At 46.8% G+C, this 23,038-nt stretch overlaps 1 protein-coding gene across 1 annotated transcript in view; it reads left to right on the top strand.

The window, feature by feature from the left end:
- The first annotated feature begins 12,096 nt into the window (after nt 1-12,096).
- Tbx20 (T-box transcription factor 20) overlaps nt 12,097-23,038 on the top strand; it is a 52,973-nt gene continuing 42,031 nt past the window's right edge. Inside the window, exons 1-4 of the mRNA XM_036193804.1 lie at nt 12,097-12,714; nt 15,657-15,906; nt 16,743-16,907; nt 20,732-20,840. Of these exons, the coding sequence (XP_036049697.1) occupies nt 12,588-12,714; nt 15,657-15,906; nt 16,743-16,907; nt 20,732-20,840 (651 nt within the window). The 5' untranslated portion in view covers nt 12,097-12,587. The remainder of the gene's footprint in view (nt 12,715-15,656; nt 15,907-16,742; nt 16,908-20,731; nt 20,841-23,038) is intronic.

The raw sequence follows: 23,038 nt of genomic DNA, 5'->3' as shown, positions 1-23,038 counted from the left end.
CAGGTGTTTTTCTCTGTTGCTCTCCACCTTGGTTTTTGAGATAGGGTCTCTCCCTGCATCCAGGGCTTGGAATTTGAGATAGGTTAACGGGTTGGCCAATGAGTCTCTAATATCGGTACTACAGATATGAGCTGCCGTGCCTGACTTTTACGTGAGTGCTGTGGAGATGATCCTCACATTTGCTCAGCAAACACTTCATCTTCTTAGTCATCTAGCCAGAACTGGGTTTTGCATTCTTAAATTTTTGTTTGTTTTGTCCTTTGAGACAGGGTCTCCCTAGTAGCCTTGGCTGCCCTGGAACTCTTTATGTAGACCAGGCTGTCCTTGAACACAGGTATACCTGTGTTGAACACAAATCTGCCTGCCTCTGCCTCCCAAGTGCTGGGAATAAAGGCTCATGTCACCATGCTTGGCATTTATGATTTTTCATTTTGTTTTGTTTTTGTTTTTTGAGACAGGGTTTCTCTGTGTAGTTCTGGCTATCCTGGAACTCACTCTCCAGATCAGGCTGGCCTTGAACTCACAGAGATCCACCTGCCTCTGCCACCCTGAGAGCTGGGATTAAAGATATGTGCCACTATGGCCCAGCACATTTATGAGTTTTAAAATCTGAATTTGAAAACGCTTCAAAATTTAAATTACATTGGCTACAATTAAAATTATTAGAAATAGTTATATTTATTTTTACTGTCTGAGGTTGTTTTTGTGCTATAAGGGAGAGCAGGATAATTGTGACAGAAACCACATGGCTCCCAAAATCTAAATGTTAACTATTTGGCTTTTTACAGAAAAATCTGGTAAGCCCCTACAATTAAAAAAAAAAAAAATCTAGGTACAGCAAGAATTACATTTTATGTAAATTTCATGTCATGGAATGTTCTTTTCATTTTAAACCGTTTTTAACTCCTCAAGTATTCAAAGCCTGACCACACCAGAAGCAGCCTGTATTCTACGACACATCACTGGGAAAACAGAGCAGGTCTCCTAGAAAGAGAAAAGAAGAAGGAATACTTCAAGTTAGATTTCACAAACTCAAGTATAGCTTATAGGTGTGATCTTCAGAGTCTCCCCTAAACGTGGAATGTCACCTGACTCCTTTTCAGACAGTCTTGCTTTGTGACCCAGGCTGGCCTCCAGTTTGGAATCCCACTGCCTCCGCTTCTCCAGCGTTGGGTTATAAGCTTGCACCTCCAAGCCTGGTTTAAGACACCTGTTGAGCATAGATGTTTCATATTCCTAGGTTTGTTTGGTTGGTTTTTCAGGACAGGGTTTCTCTGTGCAGCCCTGGCTGTCCTGGAACTCATTCTGTAGACCAGGCTGGCTTCAAACTCACTAAGATCTGCCTGCCTCTGCTTCTGGCTGATGTTTCATACTCTTGCTACCTTCCCATCAAATTTGCAGTCAGCCTCCCTGACCCCAGCCCACAGGTGTAGGACCCATTAAGGGGTTCCTAGGGACTAAGCTTTGGAGACAGGACCCTCTGGTGGCCAGTCTTCACTGACTAACATGTAGGATCATTGTGGGGATTTTCAAATGGATTAGCATGTGCTTATAAGTTGTAATTCCGTTCTTTTCAAAAACTAGAAAATAATTGCGTGTGTGGGTGAATGATTTACTCTGGTGGACTGACAGTGATGGCCTCCTCATGACTATTGTCCTCTACCTTATCAGTAGTAATCTCATTTCTGCTTCCTGAATTCGCCTGCCTCCACCCCGGTCTCCGTCACAGGGTTTGGAAGCTTTCCTCTCCTTACATTGCAGAGATGGAACACTGCTTTGACTTGGCCCCAAATCAGAGTCCATGAGCCCTAAGAAGAAATTCCCTGGATGCCTTTTTCTGCAGATCTCACGAAGAAGGAAGACTTTCCCAACGGATATGAAAAATGTAAGATGTGGTCCTAAGACCTATTGAAGGCATTATATGACCCTGGAGGAAAGTTTGCCTAGAAATAGCACCAGCACCAAGCAGCCAGCAAGGAGAGATCCTTTGACCCTTGGGTCGAAGTGCACCTCAATCTGTCCCTGGACCATTCCTGTAGATGAGCCTCCTGTAGAACAGAAGGGAAGGTAGAGGCTTCCATCCAGACTCTCCTAATCATTTCCCTTTAGTGATCTAAACATAGTCATTTCCAACAGTCTTTCAGGTAATAGTGAGTGACTGAGTGAGTGAGTGAGTGAGTGAGTGAGTGACTGACTGACTGAGTGAGTGAGTGAATGAGTGAATGAGTGACTGACTGACTGACTGAGTGAATGAGTGACTGACTGACTGAGTGAGTGAGTGAGTGAGTGAGTGAGTGTGTGAGTGAGTGAGTGAGTGAGTGAGTGTGTGAGTGTGTGAGTGTGTGAGTCACTGAGTGAGTGTGTGTGGGGTGCTAAGGTAACTTTTCTTTTGCTGGAGTCACACAAAGGCCATTATGCAGTTTCAGGAACCCCCTTCTCCAAATCAAACAACAGGTATGCCATGTCTTAAAGCCATCCCTTCTGAATAAGGGGGGAAATAACAGTATCCTCAGGGCCCTGAGTCCAACAGCTCTGGGTTGATCCAAGAAATACACAAAAGATCTGAAGTCTTCACATTCTTGAAGACCTTCAATTGCATAGGGAAATCTACAGTGGCTTTTTTTTTCCTCAGAAAGCTTAAAATAAATAATAAAAAAAAAATTTCTAGTAAACTCTTTTTTAATATTTCTGAACAATCTGAGCTGTTAAAACCAAAACCCTGCAAAGTAGATGATATTTACAACAGATTAAGATTTATTAAATATTTCAGAGTGAAATTATATGTATGTCACATGTATACACACACACACACACACACACACACACACACACACACACACACACACCACCTGTACATGGGCTTTAGCATATGTCAGATCCCAGCAAAGGACACTTAGCCCACAGGACAAGTGAACGGTGGGAGAAGCATGCAGTCCCACTGTGGGAGGGAGTGAATGGCAGCTCCAAGGCTAGCAGCCAGGTGAGGTGGTCACACCCACTAAACAAGCCTTCAGAACCTACTGCCACGTGGAAGATTCTGCCATTGCATTCCAGGGAAGAAGCAGCAGAGAGCCAGCCCCCATGTTGTTCCCTCCTGTCAGTGATCATTACCACCCACTTCAAGGCCTCTCTAGAATCCAGGAGGACTGGGCTAGCAGTGCTGGAGGCTGAGAGCTTGAGCTGAGGCAGATCTGAGTTCAAGCCAGTGCCTCACCACCACTAGCTGAGTGAAATACACGGGGTTTCCTATCTGAACCTCCCTTCTGTCACCAGTTAAATGGGGGAAATAAATTAGCTAACACAGCGAGGTGCTTCTGTTGCTTCTTGGTACATTTAAGCACTTGAAACCCCACTATTATAGATGGCTGTTTTCCGTGAAGAAGGGAGAAGTCAGCTCAAAACCATAGCTAGAATTAAGGCTGTGGGGGAGACTGGAGAGCAAGAGCCGCTACAGACCAAATCTCTTAGCTCGGGAGGAAGAAATCCCTTGCAGGCTGTGGGATTGGGCTGTGCGCCCAGCACATCCCACTTAAGAACGATTCACAAACATTCACTACTTAGAAGGCCACTTTACTAATTAGCCCTGCTTTGCTAATTACACTTTACTGATTAGAAACAATGCTGATAATTCCAGGCTTGCAGTGAGTGCTCAGGAGGGCTTTTAAGTGCCAGTCTGTGCTGACTGATCTCTATGCTGGGCTGTTGTTTTTAGGACCATCAATAAGGTGTCATGCATGAACTGGGAAGAAACTGGAGACCAGAGTGTTGGGTGACTCAAGGTCCCTCTCTCTAAGCCAGTTCTCAGATCCTTTCCCCATAGACACCCCTTGGGATCAAGGGAGAACTAGCTGGTATAAGCGTGGGAAGGTCTTTTTAAAACCGTCTGTGGCTTGTAAAGCCATTTTGCTAATAGCCATCAGTAAATGCCCTGGATGTATTTTCCATTTAGCCTCCCAGGGTTTTGGCACATTTGATGTGCCCACACTCTAATCATAATCATGTGACATGGGTGCTAGACCTCCATCCACTTTACAGTCATGACCAACGAGGCACTGAGAGATGAAGGGATCTGCCAGGGTCACACAGGTCCCCAGAGAGGCTGAGGCTGCTATAACTTGAACCTGGTCAGTAGTGAAATAACAGCAACCCCCAAGCGCTCAACTTCTTTACCGCTGTTCCCTGTCCTTCTTAAATGTGTGTGTGTGTGTGTGTGTGTGTGTGTGTGTGTGTGTGTGTGTGTGAGAGAGAGAGAGAGAGAGAGAGAGAGAGAGAGAGAGAGAGAGAGTTAAAAAACCAAGTTCTCCCCCAACCCTACCCCCAGAGCTTTTAACTTGTAGTTCCAGCATTTAGAAGGCTGAGGCAGAAGGGGGTCGCCTTGAGTTGCGGGCTGGCCAGGACTGTCTCCAAAAAACAATATTTTTAAGCCGTCCGATTCCAATGTATCAGCAGCGACGCCGCCAGTTGTGTGTACCCGGTCTTCCACGTGACACTTAAACATCTCAGGTGTGCTATCTTAATTTCATCTTTACAACTGGGGTGAAACATCTCTCGAGACCCATTTTTCACAAGAGGAAACTGAGATCCAGAATAGTTTGTGGGTGTCCACCGTATAAAACTAGGAAGTCAGACGAAGATGTAGGGCATCAAATTCTAATAAAAGGTGGGCCTGTAAAAGGCTGGGTAGAGGCGGCCCACCCCGCCAGACGGATCTGTGGCCCTTTCTTACAATACCCCAGAAACGCTGCAGCTGCGGCCGGGGCCCAACCCCCACCCGGCCCTGTGCTAATGGGGGTAAAGCTGGCCGGCGCCATCCTGCGAGCCCAGTCTGATAATAGCCCTGATTAAATGGTGGAGCAGCCATGGGAAGGCCCCGCCGCCGCCAGGGCCAGGTCCCCGCGCCGGCCGAGCAGGGACCAGCGGTGGCAGAGGCTCCGCCTCGGCGTCTGCCTCCCTAGCCCAAGGGCCACCGCAGCTGCAGCCAAAGGCACAGTCCCCGGCCTCTAGGCCTGGAGGAAAGGCCATGGGGCAGAAGTGACCCGGGCACAAGCCCCAAGAGAGGGTTGCAGAGATCCTCGAAGCGCTGGCCTGGGGGGCGTCTCGGAGAATCGAACCACCTGGAGCTCCGTCACCGTGTCACCAGCTCCTAGGCTGTGGGCTGGATGAGTGATCCCTTTGTGATCTAGGTTTTGGACTAGGAGCAGACACCGGGGAAGGAGAGGAGGGGACCAAGGCAACCCAGAATCGAGAGGTGGCTTCGGGTGTCGTACTCTGTGTAGAAAAAGCAGGCGTGTGCGGCCTGCCAATCACAGCGCCAACTAGCCAGCGCCTCCCGCCCAGCTCAGACGCAGCCCAGCGGGTGCCCAGAGCTGCTCGAGTCCTGCCCAGGCAGGATCATTCGAACCTGCGATGCCTTTCCATAAACTCGGGGCTAAACAAAACCTGCCCCCCCTTCTTCAACCCCAAGGAAAATAAGACCTAGAGCAATTCAGTGGTCCAGGGTCACACGACCTAAACGGACCAAGCTGACAACCATGGCAGTGTGCCTCACAAATTTAGGGGTAGAGGAGACTCTGGGAAGCTGAAGAAAGGCTGCCCCGCCCGGGCAAAGCACTTGATTGTGAGGGTCCCCTGCATGAACAGACAAACTAGCCTGCGCTGCTTGGGCAGTACCTGGGGATTACTAGGTAATAACTTTCAGAAACGAATCACAAAAGCTGTAGAGGCGGGTGGTCCACGACTTCGCCCAAGTGCTTCTGTGCTCTGAGACTATTTAGTGCCCCAGGAAAGCTAGTAGTCGAAATTGATGTAGGCTGGAGGTTAACACTGAGGAGTCAACAAATCGGTCACACGGATCAGGGGAGCACAACCTACTGCTCCTTTAAACTCCTTGCCTTGGGCCAATGACTTACTCAGCCATTGCTGAGCCTGACAATACTAAGCGGGCAAGGAGTAGATGCTTTTCGGTATTCATGGAAAAGTGAACGGTACGGAACACCCCTAAAGTGTGAGCTAGTGGGTGACAATCCAGCAACGAGGCTGTGGGTCTCCAGACATTCTAACAAGATGTCCACAGTAGCAGCTTCTTGGCTCTGCAGGAAGCTGCCCTCCTCCATTCCATACTCAGGCCTTTCTCTTCCCTACAAAGTTCCAGAGAGCGGGCACACAGATGCCAGAGAGCAGGCTGTTTCTCAAACTCCTTAAATGTATGGTTGGAATTATGGCTTTTGAACACAGCTTATTGATAAAATATAACTATGTAATTTCTAAATTAAAAAGGCACGTTGGCCAGTAGGGAATGCCTATGAAGACCCTTGCTCTCATGCAGAGAGGCACGGCTCCAGTTAATAGCTGATGTGGGTATCTCTTCAGTCTCCATATTTACAGATGTGGAAACAAAGCCCAGTGCCAGACCCCACTCGCTTCCTCTGCAAGGGTTTGGAAGATGTTTATTTGTCCTGCTGTGTGTTCAGAGTTAAGAAGTTTGCACCCTATATCCCTGGAGTTCTCTTAGCAAAACTTCTAGGGAAATGCCACCCCTATTTTCCGTATGAATGCCTTAACAAGAAAAAAAAAAGTCTCCAAATGTATAGGCAGTGAGCATATGCAAATGGACACACAAGCCAGCATCTGGCCGGGAATAAATGAGTGGCCACTAACAGGCTGAATTCTCTAAGTCCCCTCTTAATTTCCTTAAATATCCCCTCCAATTTCTATGCTGTGTCCGCGTGCTTGTTATCTGTGTCCTATATTGAGTTGATTCGAAGTAAGACGTTTGGGATTCTGATTGCTAAGCTTGGCACAGTAACCAGAACCAAGTCAGCACTAGGTAATACTGGCAAATGCACAAATGCTATGCGTTTTTGTTTACTAAATGCGTAGGCATTTGTTCCCTCGTGTTTGCTTCAGGCTGCCTGAAGCCAGTAGACATTTGGGAATTGGCACCCAAACCTTAATAGAGGGGTTTTGTCAGCTGCTGGGGGGGAGGTGGGGCCTTCAATCATTGGCTTCTCACATGTCTTGCTAAGGTTAGTGGAAGAGACCTTGGAGGCTAGACCTTAACATCCTAAAGCTCCCGATAAAGATGTGGATCTATATTGTCGTTAAACAGCAGGTTTGAGTTCCTGCCGAATGCAGTAGAAAACGTGGGAGCCGCTCCTGCAGTCACCAGAAGGGGCAGTGCGCAGCTGTGGCGGCAAAAGGAACCATCTGAACCTCGCAATACTGCCTTGAGTTAACGAGGTTACACCTCCCAAACTGGCCTTAGCCGACTATGAAAGGGTGCAATAAGGCAGCTGTGGCTGCCCTTCTATATGTACTTAGAACGTGTTTAGTTTAAAACGCCTAAGAAACCGCAGCTCTGGAAAGACCCTTTGGCCAGGTGTCCAGACAGCCATCCACATAGGCCATCTTCCCGCATCGGGAGAGAATTCGTCCAACAGGATCTTCACTGCTGAGGGCCCGTGCAGACAGCTTGTGTCTGGGGCCATACCAGCCGCTGAAGGGGGCGCCTCGAAGAGTGAGTGCTGTAATTGCAGGGGCGAATCTTCCAAACTGCATGTCTTTGCCTTGAGTCGGCATCATTCCCATGGATTTTTTTTTTTTTTTAATGTGGAGCGGAGGATCGAACCCAGGGCCTTGCGCTTGCTAGGCAAGCACTCTACCACTGAGCTAACCCCCCCGCCCATGAAATTCTTAACCTTCCTGACAAGCCTGGGACCAGGTGAGACCCCCAAATTTAGAAGCATCCCAAACATCAGCAATGAAGCAAATACTTCGATGTGATTTTAAAAGTCGAAATGTTTGAAATCCTTGAATTTTAAATAGCAGCCTTCAGTAGCCGGGTGGTTTGGGGCCGGAGGGATGTACTTTGTAGAAAAAGGAGAGGAAGACATGAAGAGGCACAGTGTGGAGTGAATGTGAGCCTGAGTAGCCTCAGGTCCGATGGCGCTGCGGGATGGGACCAGGTAGATACTCAGGACAAGTAGAGAACCGGACCCACAAGGACATGCAAGGCCGGGGAGGCTGCGTCCTCCTCAGCTACTGGCTTGCAGCTGAGGAAATAAAAGTCCGCACTGCAGCCTCTGGTCCCTTATCTCCAGATCACGTGGACCCTGGAGATGGATGCCAATTGCCTAACGTTCGTACCGCGTCCATCTCCTCCTAGTCTAAGCTGAGCAGGAATGTGAGATCCCAAGTGAATCGCTCGCGCTCACTCAGCTCCCCAGCACAGCATGGTTGTGCTTTGGCCTTAGAAAGGGAACTGGATGAAGTCCTCTGGAGCCGGAGCCATAGGGCAACCAGGATCCCCAGCAGGTCTGATCTGAATGTTCAGGGCCACGTCCTGCGGTTTTGGCTGGGAGTCACGCTCTTACTTCCCACTAACCGCACGAGTCCGAGAATACCTAAGGCAGACCGTGTGCTTGGGCACCAATCCAGGCCCTGGGTGCACAGGCTGAGATCTCCAGGCCAGCTGCAGCACTCCCTACCCAGCACCGGCAACGTAGGGAACGCGCCTCTAAGGCGTTTTAGGGCTCTCTCTGTTCGCCTGTCTCCTCCCACTACTTGGGGCGTCTTTCCTCCTCTTTAAACAAAATTTATTGATCCAAAGGCGCAGTGACCTTTTATTGTCGCTTTTACAGAGTTTACCCAGAAGAACGGAAGGAGAATCCAGACAAGACTTCGGGCCATTTTCGGAAGTAGTTGCCTGTTTGCTGAGAAGCGGATGTCCCTATTGCCCTGGGCTTCTGCTTCCCAACCCCAGTTGCTTAGTGGCGCCCTCTGCTTGGTATCTGGCCCAACGCCCGGGCTCAGCTCTTGCCCGCGGCGCCTGCGGACTGTCAGCTAGACCTACTCGGTATCTGTCCCAGCAGCTCCGCGCAAAGCGGTCAGACAGCATTCGTTAAGTCAGGGACCTTGGCATAATGCGGGTCGCGGATTAATCCCTGGAGTTTTGGGGGTTGACGAAGCTCCTGGGTTCTGGGTGCTGCAAAAGAGAATTTTCTAAAATACATGTCTTATATTAGAACCAGGTGAATCATTGTCCAGTCCTTCTAGACAAATATCAAAACCTTAGATGGCTCTGTCGACTCTGAAGTTTAACTGTCTGTGGTAGTCCTAGCACCTTTACGTGGTCCCAATCTTCTGCATATATCCTCAAACTATCTGATGTCTCTGCGATTAAGAGTATGCAGCTCAAAATCAAATAATTAAAATGCTGCATTGTTTTGCTTATGTAGAGTAATCGGTGTTTCTTATGGTTGGATGTTTTACACACACTGCGGATTTTGTTAACTCACAAAGCTATCTACCACATGTATTAGTCCCGTTTTAAAGTCGATGATGGAACTGAAGTTTTGAAAGGTTTGGGAAGCCTGCAAAACGCCAGTGCTAACCCATGTTAAAAGTCAAGACTCAAAGCTTTCTTCAAGTCCAATGCCTTTGCCAGTATCTGAAAGCAGCCTGAACACACAGCCTGTCATCAGCCTGGGCAGGGTCGAGGGAAGTGTGAATGTGATTGCTTAGTTCTAGCTCCATGGGTGGTTTTATGTGTTAACCCTTGCTCCCTGGGGGTTTTGAAGGGACCTCAGAACTAGTTACTCTTAGCGTCCTAAGGCTGAAGGTTTGAATTACCACGCAGCAACACCTCTCTGCCGGCACTGGCGCCTCTTCCTAGAGCAACCAGCTGACTTGCAAAGGCAGTGAAGTAAGAGGAGATGGTTTACCAAGACAGTAACCCTGCAGCAAAGCTTCACAGTGCTGATGGTTTCGACACCAACAAGATGCATCGCTTAGGGACACTCAGATGACAGGTCTCTGGCCCCTGGATTTCTTTAAGAGTTCGTTTCCATTCCTTTAGTTTGCTCCCTCCTCCCACTTGCTCAGCCTCTCCTGCCTTTGGGTGATTTCCTGCCCACAAAAGTCCCAGAACTGGGCTCAGGGGGCACTTGTAAGAATGTGACAGTGAGTTCCTCAATTCAGCTTTCCCGTGCTCCAGCAGTTTCTCGGAAATGTATCTCCCAGGGTGCCATTCCAACTGTAATCTAAGTCGTTAAGGTAATAAAGTAGTACCCCTCTTATACCGGATGAAATAGGAAGTTCTATCAATTGAGGTATGACACAGCAAGTCATTGAAAACTAGATATAGCGAACAAAACCTGCAACATTAGTTGAAGCATTATATCAAAGTCTCTATTTACCTATTCTCTCTCTCTCTCTCTCTCTCTCTCTCTCTCTCTCTCTCTCTCTCTTTCCCAAATAAAAACCCCCGCTTCTTGAGAGAAATCCATCTTCCTTGACAAATCCTAAAAATTCAAAACACGAAGCAAGACAGTGTGAACCTTACAATAAAAAGAAACTGTTACCTTGATTAGGATATTGTTTACAAGGCCAGAAGAGATGGCTCAGCAGCTAAAAGCATTTGCTGCTCTTCCCGAGGACCTGGAAGAATTCACTCCCAGCACCCGCAGCCTGTAATCCCAGCTCCAGGGCATCTGATACTCTGTTCTGGCTTCCTCCTGCATGTACGCATGTGGTACTCACTCACATACAGCACAAAGTAAATAATTAAAAAATTAAAATAGGTTGTATACAGGGATATATATCTCCCTGCCTATATCTTCTAAGCTCACTGCCATCTGGCCTGAGTCCTGTTTGCAGCTCCTCCACAGCCACAGCTGCAGAGACTGGGTCTGACCAGGACCTGGACTGGAGAGTGAGCCTGGAGCTTCAGGCTCTGTCTAGCTGGGAGGAGACCTGGAGGGAAGAGGCACTGCTCGACCAATTGTTACCTTTGACTGTTTGAAAGTGAGAGGTGGCCCAGACAAGGAGTAAACAAACACCTAGCATGAAAAGTCTGCAGTTCCACTAATTTCGAATTTTCCCAACATTGATACTATTTGGACAGAGATGTTGAAACTAAGAGACACTAAAAGGATGGCCAGGCCAGCCTAAATCAGAACTTCCTCAGATGCCAAGGTTTTGTTTACACTGGATGGTCTTAATAGTTATTATTTTGGTTTGCTTTATAACTTTGTTTCAGGAACTGTGAAGAAGATGCAGTAGGAGACCGGAGTATTTTCGTTGTTTTTGTTTTTTCCTTTTCTTTCTTTCCCCCCACCTTAAGACCTACCAAGAGGTTCCTAATCGCCAGACCAACTGGCTGGAAAGGAGAGCAAATATTTACAAGTATAGCTTGAGAGTGTGTGTGTCCTTTAGAGTTTACACGGCTGCAAGGGAAGCGGATTACCCTGCGAATTTGGAGAATTTGAGTTATTTAGACTGTGCAAGACCAACAGAACTCCTTCCACAAGGCCGTGGGAAGTCCTGGCCCTAGCGCGGTCTGCAAGGCAGATGGTTCCGTGTCCCCGAAAGCCAGAAGGCTGGAAAGGACACACTTTCCCAGTGACTGTCGCGTGGCCCCGCAGGACTCCGTGCCCTGCCCCGGTCTTTGCTTCGGACCACTGCCCTACTTTTCAGAGTCCCTCTTCGGAATAGAAAACCCAGCCTACAAGAAACCAGTGCGCAGCAGAAGCCCTGGTTCGCCAAAAAGCATCCTTCTACAGGATCCGTGGATGTAGCTCTCCAGCTCTCTGTGAAAGTAGATATAATTTGGGGACGCTCAAGTAGGGAACCCAGCATTAGGGACTGTGCGGCATTGCGAGGTTAGTGCCGCTCAGCAATGCGGAATTGGCTCTACTCTTCTCATCTATTTGGGAACTTTTGAACGCCAGTAGGACAAAGAGGAAACAGTAGAACTCGGTGGGGCTTCCTCGGGCGGCGTCGGATCCTGCGCCACGCGCGCATCCCTGCTCCTGGGCGGCAGTGGAAGTGCCGCTCCAGGCGTCGCGTGCCGCCCTGCCACGGGGTCTGAGAGGTGGCAGAGGCAGCTGCGACACCCTGTTGGTGGCACTGTTCACTGTGAGGGGTGCCCAGCTCTCCTCCCCGAGCGCAGAGGCAGGAGGGCGACGCGCCCCAGGCGCTGGCTCCAGGCGCCGCTTGGCCCCGCCCCGTGCCGCACAGCCAGGAAGCGGTGACGTGAGACCACACTGACTGGCTGCTGCGGGCGGGGACGGCCACCGCCAGCAAATTAAGGCGCGGGGCAGCGGGCGCCCAGGCTCAGTGTAGGTCGCGCCTTGCTGCGCTCAGCACCACGGCGATCTGGCTCCCTGGTTTCCTCATCCTCGAGAGTCCCACAGCGGGTCACCACCTCTCGGTGGCCTGGGCCACTCTTCGGTCCCCAGCAGGGGAGGGAAGGGGGATTCGACGTGGGTGCTGAGCACCCTGCATTTTGCGCAGTTGATGTTTGGCGTGCCCGGCACCTAACACACAGTTTTGAGTTCGCCGCTGGGTCCACACCCTGCTTTCCCGCTGGTTCGAAGTCTCTGCGGCTCCCAGGCTTTGCTCTCGCGGACTGGAGAGGCCAGCGTGGAGCTCTGGGGACGTGGGGACGGATTCTTCGGGAGTCCCCAGTTCTGCTCTGACTGCACTCGGGAACTTTGAGCTGCGTTTCGGGTCTTTGTCTCCCTTGGGAGAAGCTGGACTGCGCTTTGGCAGGCCCGGTCCCTGACCAGGACCGCACGCTCGGGACCATGGAGTTCACGGCGTCGCCCAAGCCCCAGCTCTCCTCTCGAGCCAATGCCTTCTCCATCGCCGCGCTCATGTCCAGCGGCGGCCCCAAGGAGAAGGAGGCAGCCGAAAACACCATCAAACCCCTGGGTAAGTCGGGGTGCTAGGTCGTCCGTAGGGGCCGTGTTTCTCTACGTCCCCGGGCTACAAGCGGTTTACTCCGTGGGCAGCAAGGGTGGCCTTTTCTCCTGGCCAGATGAGCTTCTAAGTCTCAGACTATCGACCAGATATAGGTCCGGGGAGGGAGATTTTTTTTTTTTCCTGTTCTGCCCAACTTTTCTTTGGGGCTTCTCCATCAACTAAAGGTCGTGGGAATCCAGGCTGTGTTTGTAGTCGCTCTTCCCAGTTTCCTGGAATCCTGAGGTCAAGTAGACAGTATGCATGATGTGCAAATTTGAATGAAAACAAATTCAAGGACAAATAAGAAGTTTTTGTTTTGTTTTGTTTTGTTTTGTTTTGTTTTAAGGCGCAGGATCCACAGTGTGTATAACACCTGAGCATGCGCTTGGAATCGAAGACACTGAGCGACTTCACAAGAAACCAGTTTAATTTTTCCATCACAGTAAACAGGCTTACCATCTCTACAAAGGGCTGTAAAATAAGCCAGTCTTCCATACAGCAGCCGCTTTCTCCAAGGAAGCGCGGGGCTTATCAGTAACCCTCATTTACACTTGCCATTTTCAATCGAGATTAGCAAAAGGCCTCCCCAAATTCCTCCACATTCAGTTACAGTGTTTTTTGCAAAAACTGTTTTCTTTATAGAAAACACTAGGATCAGATTGCAGGGAGGAGAGGTGAGGTTCTCAGGAGCACACTTGAGTTGCATGAAATATGCAAACAAATGCCCCGGACAAGGGTTCTGATAACCCCTTACAACCCTTAGAGAGAGTTGTCCTACCCTCTCGGGCCTTCGGAAATAATTACCACACAACCTAATCACCGCTATTCTTAAAATATTGACAGGAATCAAATAGTTAACTTAAGGCATTTTTTAAAAAACTTGCACTAATTTTTCTTTCTTTTTTCTATCCTTTCCCGGACTCTAATGCATATCACATCCAAGATAACAGCTGAGAAGAAGCCTTAAAGGGCTTGGAAAAATAAGGAGCTTACACAGGGACAGGAGAGAGCTGAAGGGCAAAACAACCTGAAACTAAAGGAAACGCAAGGTCCTATAAACCCCTGTCAAAACATGAGCTCTGAGCTGCCTGCCCGGTTCTCACCAACTTCCATCTAAGTCCAGATCTTGGAAAGCAAGTGAGCTAGCCACCAAATCCTCAATTTTCAGACATATCATTGGCTACTAATTTCACAATTGGACTGCTGAGATGTATCATCAGTACCATTGTCCTTCCTACTTAGGGGAGAGAATTCATGAACACCTCCATCTCATTTTGGTACCCAGTAGAAAACAAATATCTCAGGTTAAAATTCCTGACAGAAGTGTGAGCAGTGGGCTGGGAGGCTTGCCAACTGCACTACTATCATATCTACATTAGTCTTTTCTTTAATTTTTTTCTAAGCACCTCTCCTTTCAATCAAAATTACAAATTCTAAATGCTAAGCCAGTCCCAGCTCTCCCTAACCTCCCCGGCTACCCCGTTCACCTGTTTGGGAACAGTTCTTGTTTATGACCTTCTCATCCCTCACACTCACCAGCCCAACAGACACAAGGAATGACTAAATGGAAGACTTGAAGGCAGAAGCATGAAGGGACCCATTGAGAGGCAGTGGGATGTCTTCATTGAAAAAGAAGACAGTGTAGGGTGGTTTCCAATGTGTCCCACACTCGCCCCACCACTCAAGTATACTCATTCTACTCAAAACAACCACGTGAGCAATTCTGCCTTCTTTCTTGTCTTCCTTCTCCACTTCCGTGATGCTCAGGCCAGGTGGGGCTGGGAAAGCTCACCTGTCAGTGCTTGGAAAATGGAGAAGTTCAGGTTCCTTTTTGATTCCCTGTAAATATGTAGGTGTGAATTCCCTTCCTAAGGTGTTTCCAGAAAATAAAATGTCGGTACTGTCTGATTTCCTCTGATTTGGAAACAACCTGCACAACAATTAATTTGATTATCCTTCATTTAAAACATTTCCATGAGGTGGATTATTACTTTATGAGAAGAAAGGGCAAACCCCTATTTTCCATTAGTCTCACATTAAGAAGCATGAGGAATAAAAAAAAAAAATCATTTCCTAACAAACTCAAGCTCATACCACACATGTGCATGCAGGTAACTAGAACTCTTCGGTTTTCCTTGGAAGCAGTTAGAACATACTGGTTTGGTGGGCAGTTAGCTCCATACTGCAGATTCAGGTCGTTTCTTTTTTAAGAAATGAAAGCCAGTTGGCTGGATTTTGAAAGCTCCCCCTGTATTCCACCAAAGTTCCTGTGGAGGTCTTTTATCAGCTGTACAGGAGAATGTCTGGTTCATAGGGTGATATTTTCAACCCACTGGTAGACAGCAAAACCCTTTTCTCTTTTTAATTCAATAGACTAGGATTGAAGTTGTTTCTCTCACTTCCCTGACTATTTGGAGGAAAAACAGTTGCATACCTCTCCAGTAATCTGTCTCTGACACACACACACACACACACACACACACACACACACACACACACACACAAGTCTGTTAGAGCCCACCGCTGTGATTTAACAAACTGGATGCTGGTATCTTTCTAGTGCCGCCCTCTGTAGCTGAAAAACCTAAAATTTGGGATGATTGTTGTGATATTTACATTCTATCCCTCAAGATCGCAAGTTTTCCCTTTCTTCACTCATATTTTGTTCCTAAGGTAGCTTCAGCCACGTCGGTAATAGGCCCTGGTTCCAGACAGACCCTGCTCATTAGATTTGGTTAGTGTCCAGCACCGGGCATGTCCCAGGTACATTTTGCACGGTGATGGATCACACTTTTCTGCTTGAGTTTCCACGTTTAGTGGCAGCAGACCCAAGGGCCTGTTCTGGGTACTCTGCCCAGCTCCTTCCTTGTTAACTAGTGTCAGCAGTCAATCTTTCTTCTCATTGCCTCCAGAACAATTCGTGGAGAAGTCGTCCTGCGCCCAGCCCCTGGGTGAGCTCACCAGCTTGGATGCTCACGCGGAGTTCGGCAGCGGGGGCGGCAGCCCTTCCTCATCCTCTCTCTGCACAGAGCCACTGATCCCCACCACCCCCATCATCCCCAGCGAGGAGATGGCTAAAATCGCCTGCAGCTTGGAAACGAAGGAGCTCTGGGACAAGTTCCATGAACTGGGCACAGAGATGATCATCACCAAGTCGGGAAGGTAGCTGGCACGGACGGGAGCGGACTGAGCAAAGGGTTCACACTGCGCTCCCGGGGGCTGGAGTGGGAGCTGCTCGGGCGGGGGTCAGAGCCGAGGCTGAGCTGAGAGGCCTCGGCTTCCCACCAGAGAAATAGTTGCGGAACTGGAAGAGGGTCTTGCAATCGCAGGGTCTAGCTTCAAGACCCCACACCCAGAGAAGGAGACCCTGCCCCGCGGCCAGGTCTTTGCTCCCACCCAGGTATCTTGGGTTCCGAGCAAGGCCAACGCAAGGCGGGGTTGGCCGGAGCTCGGCTGGGGACTGCAGGAACGGGAGGGAGAGGCTCCCGGTTATATTCAGTCTGCCGAAGCCTCCTACTACCAATAAAAACTCAGCTGAAAACCTTAAAGGAAGATGTGGAGTGGGGCAGAGAGGAGGCCCTGGCGGTGGTCCGGGCGCGTGAGCCGGGCTGCTCGGAAGAGCCAGACCCCGGGCGATTCCTGTCTAGTCTCTGAAGCCAACTCCACGAATCTCCTCCCTCAGGAATGCCCGGGTTTGTTTTACGCAACTGAGTCACCTCTGGTTATTTGGGAGAAAACAAAACAAGCTCATATTTTTTACCTATCAGTTGGGGCCCCTGAAAAAGAGACAGAATCGGTTTTTGGGGAAAGTTCTGTCTCTGTAGGCACATCTCTGAGGGTTCATAAACGAAGTAAAACAGAAGAAACAAATAAAACCAACAACCAAAGGGGAAATTGAGACTCCATAGAGGGTGGTTCCGACTTTCTTCCTTTCTCCCTAATTCGGGTTAGCTCTCTACAAAGAGTGAAGCCCGCCTCTCCCTCTCTTTCTCTGCCAGGAGGATGTTCCCGACCATCCGCGTGTCATTTTCTGGAGTGGATCCTGAGGCCAAGTACATAGTCCTGATGGACATCGTCCCTGTGGACAACAAGAGGTATCGCTATGCCTACCACCGGTCCTCATGGCTGGTGGCCGGCAAGGCTGACCCTCCGTTGCCAGCCAGGTTCGTGACTTTGGACTTCTTGCAGATCAAAGTGATATTAACCCTTCTGATTCATGTGAATTTTAAGCAATTTTTTTTAACCACCGGGTTCTGGTGTGAGAGACTTCCAAGCCCAGACACAGTAGAACTGAAAACAAAACCTGTCCGTTAGTCTTTAAGAAAGGTGAAGTTTGTGCATAGAGAAAACATTGCCTTTAATTTTATCTCTCAAAATTAATCCCAGATATTCATGAAATTTCAATTTGAGTATTTGTTAGAAACATAACCTTTTTGAGATATATGTATATGTATAATATTTCTGATAGAGTGCTTAGAGTAAGAATAAACAAATATGCTGATAACTGCCCTAAAATCTTCATGTGCATAAAATATTTATGACATTTTTAGCCATTTGTTATCGGTGTGATTATATCTGCATAAGCTTAGCATAATTTGAGTAAAGCTGTTGTTTTTGACACACAGAAGACTCACACGTTTTAGGTAAGGACAGCAATTTTTTCTTCCCCCTCCACAATTTTGATGGATAAGCATAATTCAATAAGTTAATATTCTTTTACATTAAACACAACTAATATATTGGAGACAATGCAGTTTTTATTCTTAGTTACCTTTGCTAATAATGTTTTCAAATGCCTCTATGAACCTTTCTCATGAGCGTTTTACTCAAAGGAGCATTTAGGAGGAATGTGGTAAGAGCTGAAGTTATAGGAGTCTGTCTGCAGATGTTAATATAAAGCAAACAGCATGTGTTGATTCCATTGTTTTGAATAGGAAACTGCCTGTTTCATGACTAATTTTTGGTAATTGATTGAAAGTTAGATCCCAGCTGAACATTTACTTCGATGTGCAGACTTAAGATCCTTGTAAGTGTGGCTGGTTCTTTGTAGGCATCTAGTCTGCAGCCACAGACTCAGCCAGCCCGCGGATGGTGGACAGTCCTGAGGAGCACCACCTGCACCAGCAGAGATCACATTATAGTCTTCCAGCCTGTTCAAGGCACCAGGAAGCAGATAACAGCACTCTGGCTTTCTGTTCTTAAAACAGACAAGAAAAGCTGCCCTCAAACCTTCTAAGTCAGCATAGTAGACAGTTAGGACAAAAAAATACTTGTAAATGGCAATTTGTTCTGCCAAGAGAAAAAGCAATGCTTTGTAACTGATATTAAAATTTGTAGAATTGCTGTTTTCTATTATTTACTTTTGAAAAGCCAATTTGGTTAAAAACATTTTTTTTTTTTTTTTTTGAGACAGGGTCTTATTATGCAGGCAGGCTGTCCTCAAGCTTATGGTCCTGCTGCAGCATCCAGACAGCTGGGCTTATGACAGGGCTCACAAGTGCTCAGTTTCTAATTTCTTTTTATCAGGGATCTGAAAGAGCAAAGAGAAAGGGGAGAGGGTATGAACTTAATCGGATTCCTAACCATTTTTCGAGCACACATTGGTTTTGGCTTCCTTTGGCCTTTCTTTTTCTGTGGTCTTTTACTCTTATTTATCCCTATTTTCTTCCTCTCTGGAAATACGGCTAGACGCTGCAAACCAGCGGGACTTCATAAATGCGACATGCTTGTTTATGTTTCTAATCTGGTCTGGTTAGAGGAAAAGTGCCTACCAGTGTGCTATCTTCCCTGAAGCATGCGGAAGCTATTGCTGGAATTTTAGGTTGGAGGAGGGGGCTGAGGGAGGAGGGGGGTCCTCTATGTTGTTTCGTGTATCCTGGTTTGGCTTATTTAAACTGATATTAGATGAAACCATGACATGAAAACATGTCAGGTAATTCATGGAAATCCCTGGTTGGTATTATTATTACAGAAAATGGTTTCCTAGATTTTCCACTTCCACAGAGGAAGGTACTTGGGAAATGAGAAAGCTCGAGCTGATGGTAGAAAGGCAGTGTCTAAGAAACTTCTGAATCTAAGAAGCCTTGCCCCCTCATACCGAAGTCAGTGATTTGTAATCAGGAAACACAATACTTCATAATATTATTTGGTAGTTGTAACAGGCACATTATTCATGACCAAAGTAATGCTACATTTCCCTACGCTACTGTAATTTATATTTAAATAAATTCATATCTATGCTAATGTGATTGCATATAGTGAATATGATAAAGGAGCGCATGTCATCAATTTCTAGATCTTTTAGTAAATTGGGATTCTAGGAGAGAAGGATGATGTGATACTGATCAATAAAATAACAGTATTTGTAAAATTATACTTTTGGAGAGCTAAAACTTAGCATGGTGTTGTATTCGAACTATCAAAGTATACTTGTATTTACAAGACAATTATGAGCACCCTCCAGAAAACATAGAGAGAAACAAGCTTCTGAGGCCTGCAGATTTCCCCTGCAGGTGGGGTGGGACTCTCTGGTACTGTCAGCCTTGAGGTGGTTCACTCCCAACTTGTTTCACCCATTTCAGCAACGGTACAGATTCTTCTGATCTTAGTCTTTCTGTATGATAGACGGTGGCACAGATTGCTCATTCTTTACCCAAATATTGCCAGTAATGTTTGTTTTATGATCCCTTTTCCTGCTTTTCCCAACAAAACTATTTATGAATTCCAGCTATAAGGATGGTATGTAAAATTTATATATAAATAAGCTGACATGTGGGTAAAGGAATTTGTCAGGGCTGCTGATAAAGCTCCTTGATATAACATGAGCTTAGCATGCATCAAGCCCAGAGGTCAGTTCCCAGCACATAAACAAAAACAAAAGAAAAACAGAAAAAGGAAGAAAAAAAAAAGAAAGAAGAAAGGGGAAATGTAATTGTCTTATGAAAAAGAGGATTTCGCCCTCCTTCTCATTCTTCTTCTCACTTTGATTTTGAAAGATTTTTGTGAGGAAGGCAGCGGGGTAAAGATTTAGTGAGTGCTGCACTTACAGCAGGGGCTACAGAATGGCTGGCCTTTCTTTTACAGTGAGTGTGCATTCCTTCCGCATTGCAGCTAATCAGTAAACAGTAGATTTTTCTTGCCAAAGCTTTTTTTTTTTTTTTTAAATAAATGAATCAGTTTAGTAGCCAGAGGTTCACTTAGATTGTTAAAACCTTCCTTTAGCAGCACATAAACAGTGGCGATGCAACTGTGTGCTGGAGTTTAGAATGGGCAGAACAGGAAGCTCTCAGCTCAGATCCATAGACTAGAAAACATTCACTGGGTCCTGCATTGAAAATTAGCCAGACTTGTATTAGTAAACTGAGTCACTTTTAAGTTTAAATGAGTTGATTCTCTAAAGTTACTTCCTCATTTGAATTGTTTCTTTTCATTGCTTGGTAGTAATGCCTATATTAGAAATGTAGACATTACTGTAACAGGTTTTTTTTAAAGGTCTCTAATAGTAAGGTCAAGTATTTGATACATGTAGACCAGTAGACTAGAAGGAAAAAGAGGGAGAGACGGGGAGAGGGAGGGAGGGAGGGAGGGAGAGAGAGAGAGAGAGAGAGAGAGAGAGAGAGAGAGAGAGGATGAGAATGAACAAACTCATCCTTAAAAAAATGGCTTGCTCTTTGGGACATGAAGAAGTATGTTAAATGCTTTGGAGTTATCTCAATATTGCTATTTTAAAAAATCCAAGGTACATGGGACAAATTGAATGTGTTCATTATATGATGTTTATGGGTCCTTTAGAATCAAAACATTTAGAATAAAGCCCGAATGTTTGTGTTTGATCCAGGATCCCAATATGTGGCCCAGGCTGGTTTCAAACTCTAAATCCTGCCTTAGCCTTCTGAGGGCTGAGATGACAGATATGTGTGCCAACATGCTTAATTCAAGACAGACTCTTAACACACACCTCATTAAAGTTCTCCAATACTCTTCCTAGGCTCTATGTGCATCCAGACTCCCCCTTTACTGGTGAGCAGCTCCTCAAACAGATGGTGTCTTTTGAAAAGGTGAAACTCACCAACAACGAACTTGATCAACATGGCCATGTAAGTACAGAGCTTGGACCTGCAGGTTCTCTAGATGCAAGGGACATGTTATGTGAAATATCCTTTCTCCCCTCCCTCTGCCTTTCCCTCACCCACATCTTCCGAACATGCTGCTATCCATCTCTGAGTCACTGTATGAGAACATGCATGTGTTCTCCAGGGGACCTTGACTGCTTTTGTTAAGCCATTCATGGGGAAGCCATGTGGCACTGTCGTGCAAGGGCGTCTGGGATCTTCCGTGCCAAGGGTCTCCTAACAGTTTTGCAAACACTTGGCCACATTTCCCCCCCCCCCCCAAAAAAAAAAAAAACAAATGGAGTGTGCATTTGGGGAGGCCAGCAAACATATTTTTGGGTTAAGCATCTTATGTACATTAATAATATTGCATAAAATATTGGGACTAAGACCTCCTGTGGAAGCCTGCTCTGTGTGTTCTGCAGAACCACTGATGTGAGTGAGGTGTAGCAGGCTGAGGGGCCTTACTTCCAAACAAGCATGCAAAACTGTTGATTCACATTGTATGTTGCTGTATAGACTGGTAAAAGTCTGTAAAGAGTTCACAAAGGGCAAACCTGAAGTCCAGGGCAAACTCTGACTCAGTTAATCTTCCCTTTGGCATTCACATGTCTCTCTGGAATACAGCAAGGCCGTGTGAAAGCCAGGAGGAAACCACCTTCAGGTGTGTCTCTCAGAGGAAGACTGTCTGGGAGGGAGCTCAGAGCCCTTGACTACTAAGGCTCTCAGGTGGCCTGGCACTGCCATTGACCCTGCTCTGCCCCAAATACATCCAACCGTAAAATAAAGTTGTCCTCTTTTCTCCCTAAAAGGAACCTAGAGAGTCTGCGTGTCTTCCTGCAGGCTCTGTCATCCCTCTTCTCTTCCGGGACTCCAAGTTTCAGTTTCTGCTGTTCTGGCTGCCTAAGTGTTAAGACAGACAATATTGGCAATTATAAACAAAGCAGAGGACACAGTGCTCACCTGCAATCTCTCCGGGGGAGGTGGAAGCAGGAGGAGGTTTACCTGGTCCAAATAACTCGTCCTAACCATGTCCCTGTCTCAAAAAGCAAACTAAGCCAAACAAAAACACATTTCATTTTGTGTGAGTAAAGAGTTCATCTGGGAAAAGAGTCATTAGCTGTGGGAAAAAGAGAAGATACAGTTTGGAGCTGCTGTCAGCAGCTGAGAGGAAATAACCATGGGCAAAAGGGCCCTGCCATTGTCAAGTTCCTTGTTAGGGCACTGTCTTGCATGTGATTGAATGTTCATGTTCCTGTACATGCGTGCCAGTGTGTGTGTGTGTGTGTGTGTGTGTGTGTGTGTGTGTGTGTGTGTTCTCATATGTCTGTAAGTGTGTGTGCCCATGCCATGCATGTTGAGGACAGAGGCAGGCATCTGGTGTCTCCTTTACCTGTCTTCACTTCGTTATATTAAGGCGGAATCTCTCCCACAACCAAAGCTCGCTGTCTGGTCAGATGAGCTGGCAAGTGAGCTCCTTGGATCCTCCTCTCAGTCCCTGTCCCCTAGTGCCAGGTTGCAGGAATACACCGCTGTGTGAGTTCTTACATGGATGCTGGGGATTTGAACTTAGGACCTTCTGCTTTCAGGACAAGCACTCTTACTCACTGGGATACCTCTCAAGCCCCTCTGATTCAATGCTCTTAAATAGAAATATATGGAAAATTCTCATTTAGATTTTATGTGAGAAACTCAAGGCAGACTTGCATGCTTCTTTTGAACAGATTATGTCTGTGTGTTTGCCTTCATTGTTGGAAAAAACACAGTTTCTTTCATAGTTTCCTTTCTTGGATAATATTATATCTTCATAATAATTATATAATCTCTCTTATTTATTTTTTAACTAAATAAAGCTCTTGTGACTTTAAGGCTTAGTTTTTTTTATTGGATCTGTGGAATACAGAGGAAAATGGATGTAAATGGACAATAAATGAGAGTTCTAGAGATGATTTCAAACAGTAGAATTGACTTGAGTAGGTGTCTCTATCCTTGTGCCCCAGGAGACCTTCCTTGCTTACGACAACCACATCAGGGTGAGCGGGCTGTCTTGTGGCTGTGGGAAGCATGGAGAGACACAGAAGTGGGAGTTTCTGTCGTTACTCCTGTTGGAAAGATAACAGACCTTTTCAGTGTTGGCCTAATTTGCTCCCACTTGGTGGATCTTTTGTTGGCTTGAGATTTAT

This window comes from Onychomys torridus, chromosome 7, assembly GCF_903995425.1.
Source record: "Onychomys torridus chromosome 7, mOncTor1.1, whole genome shotgun sequence".
Lineage (NCBI taxonomy): Eukaryota > Metazoa > Chordata > Mammalia > Rodentia > Cricetidae > Onychomys > Onychomys torridus.
Note: the sequence above shows the minus strand (reverse complement) of the source record. Positions and strands in the feature narration are given on the sequence as shown.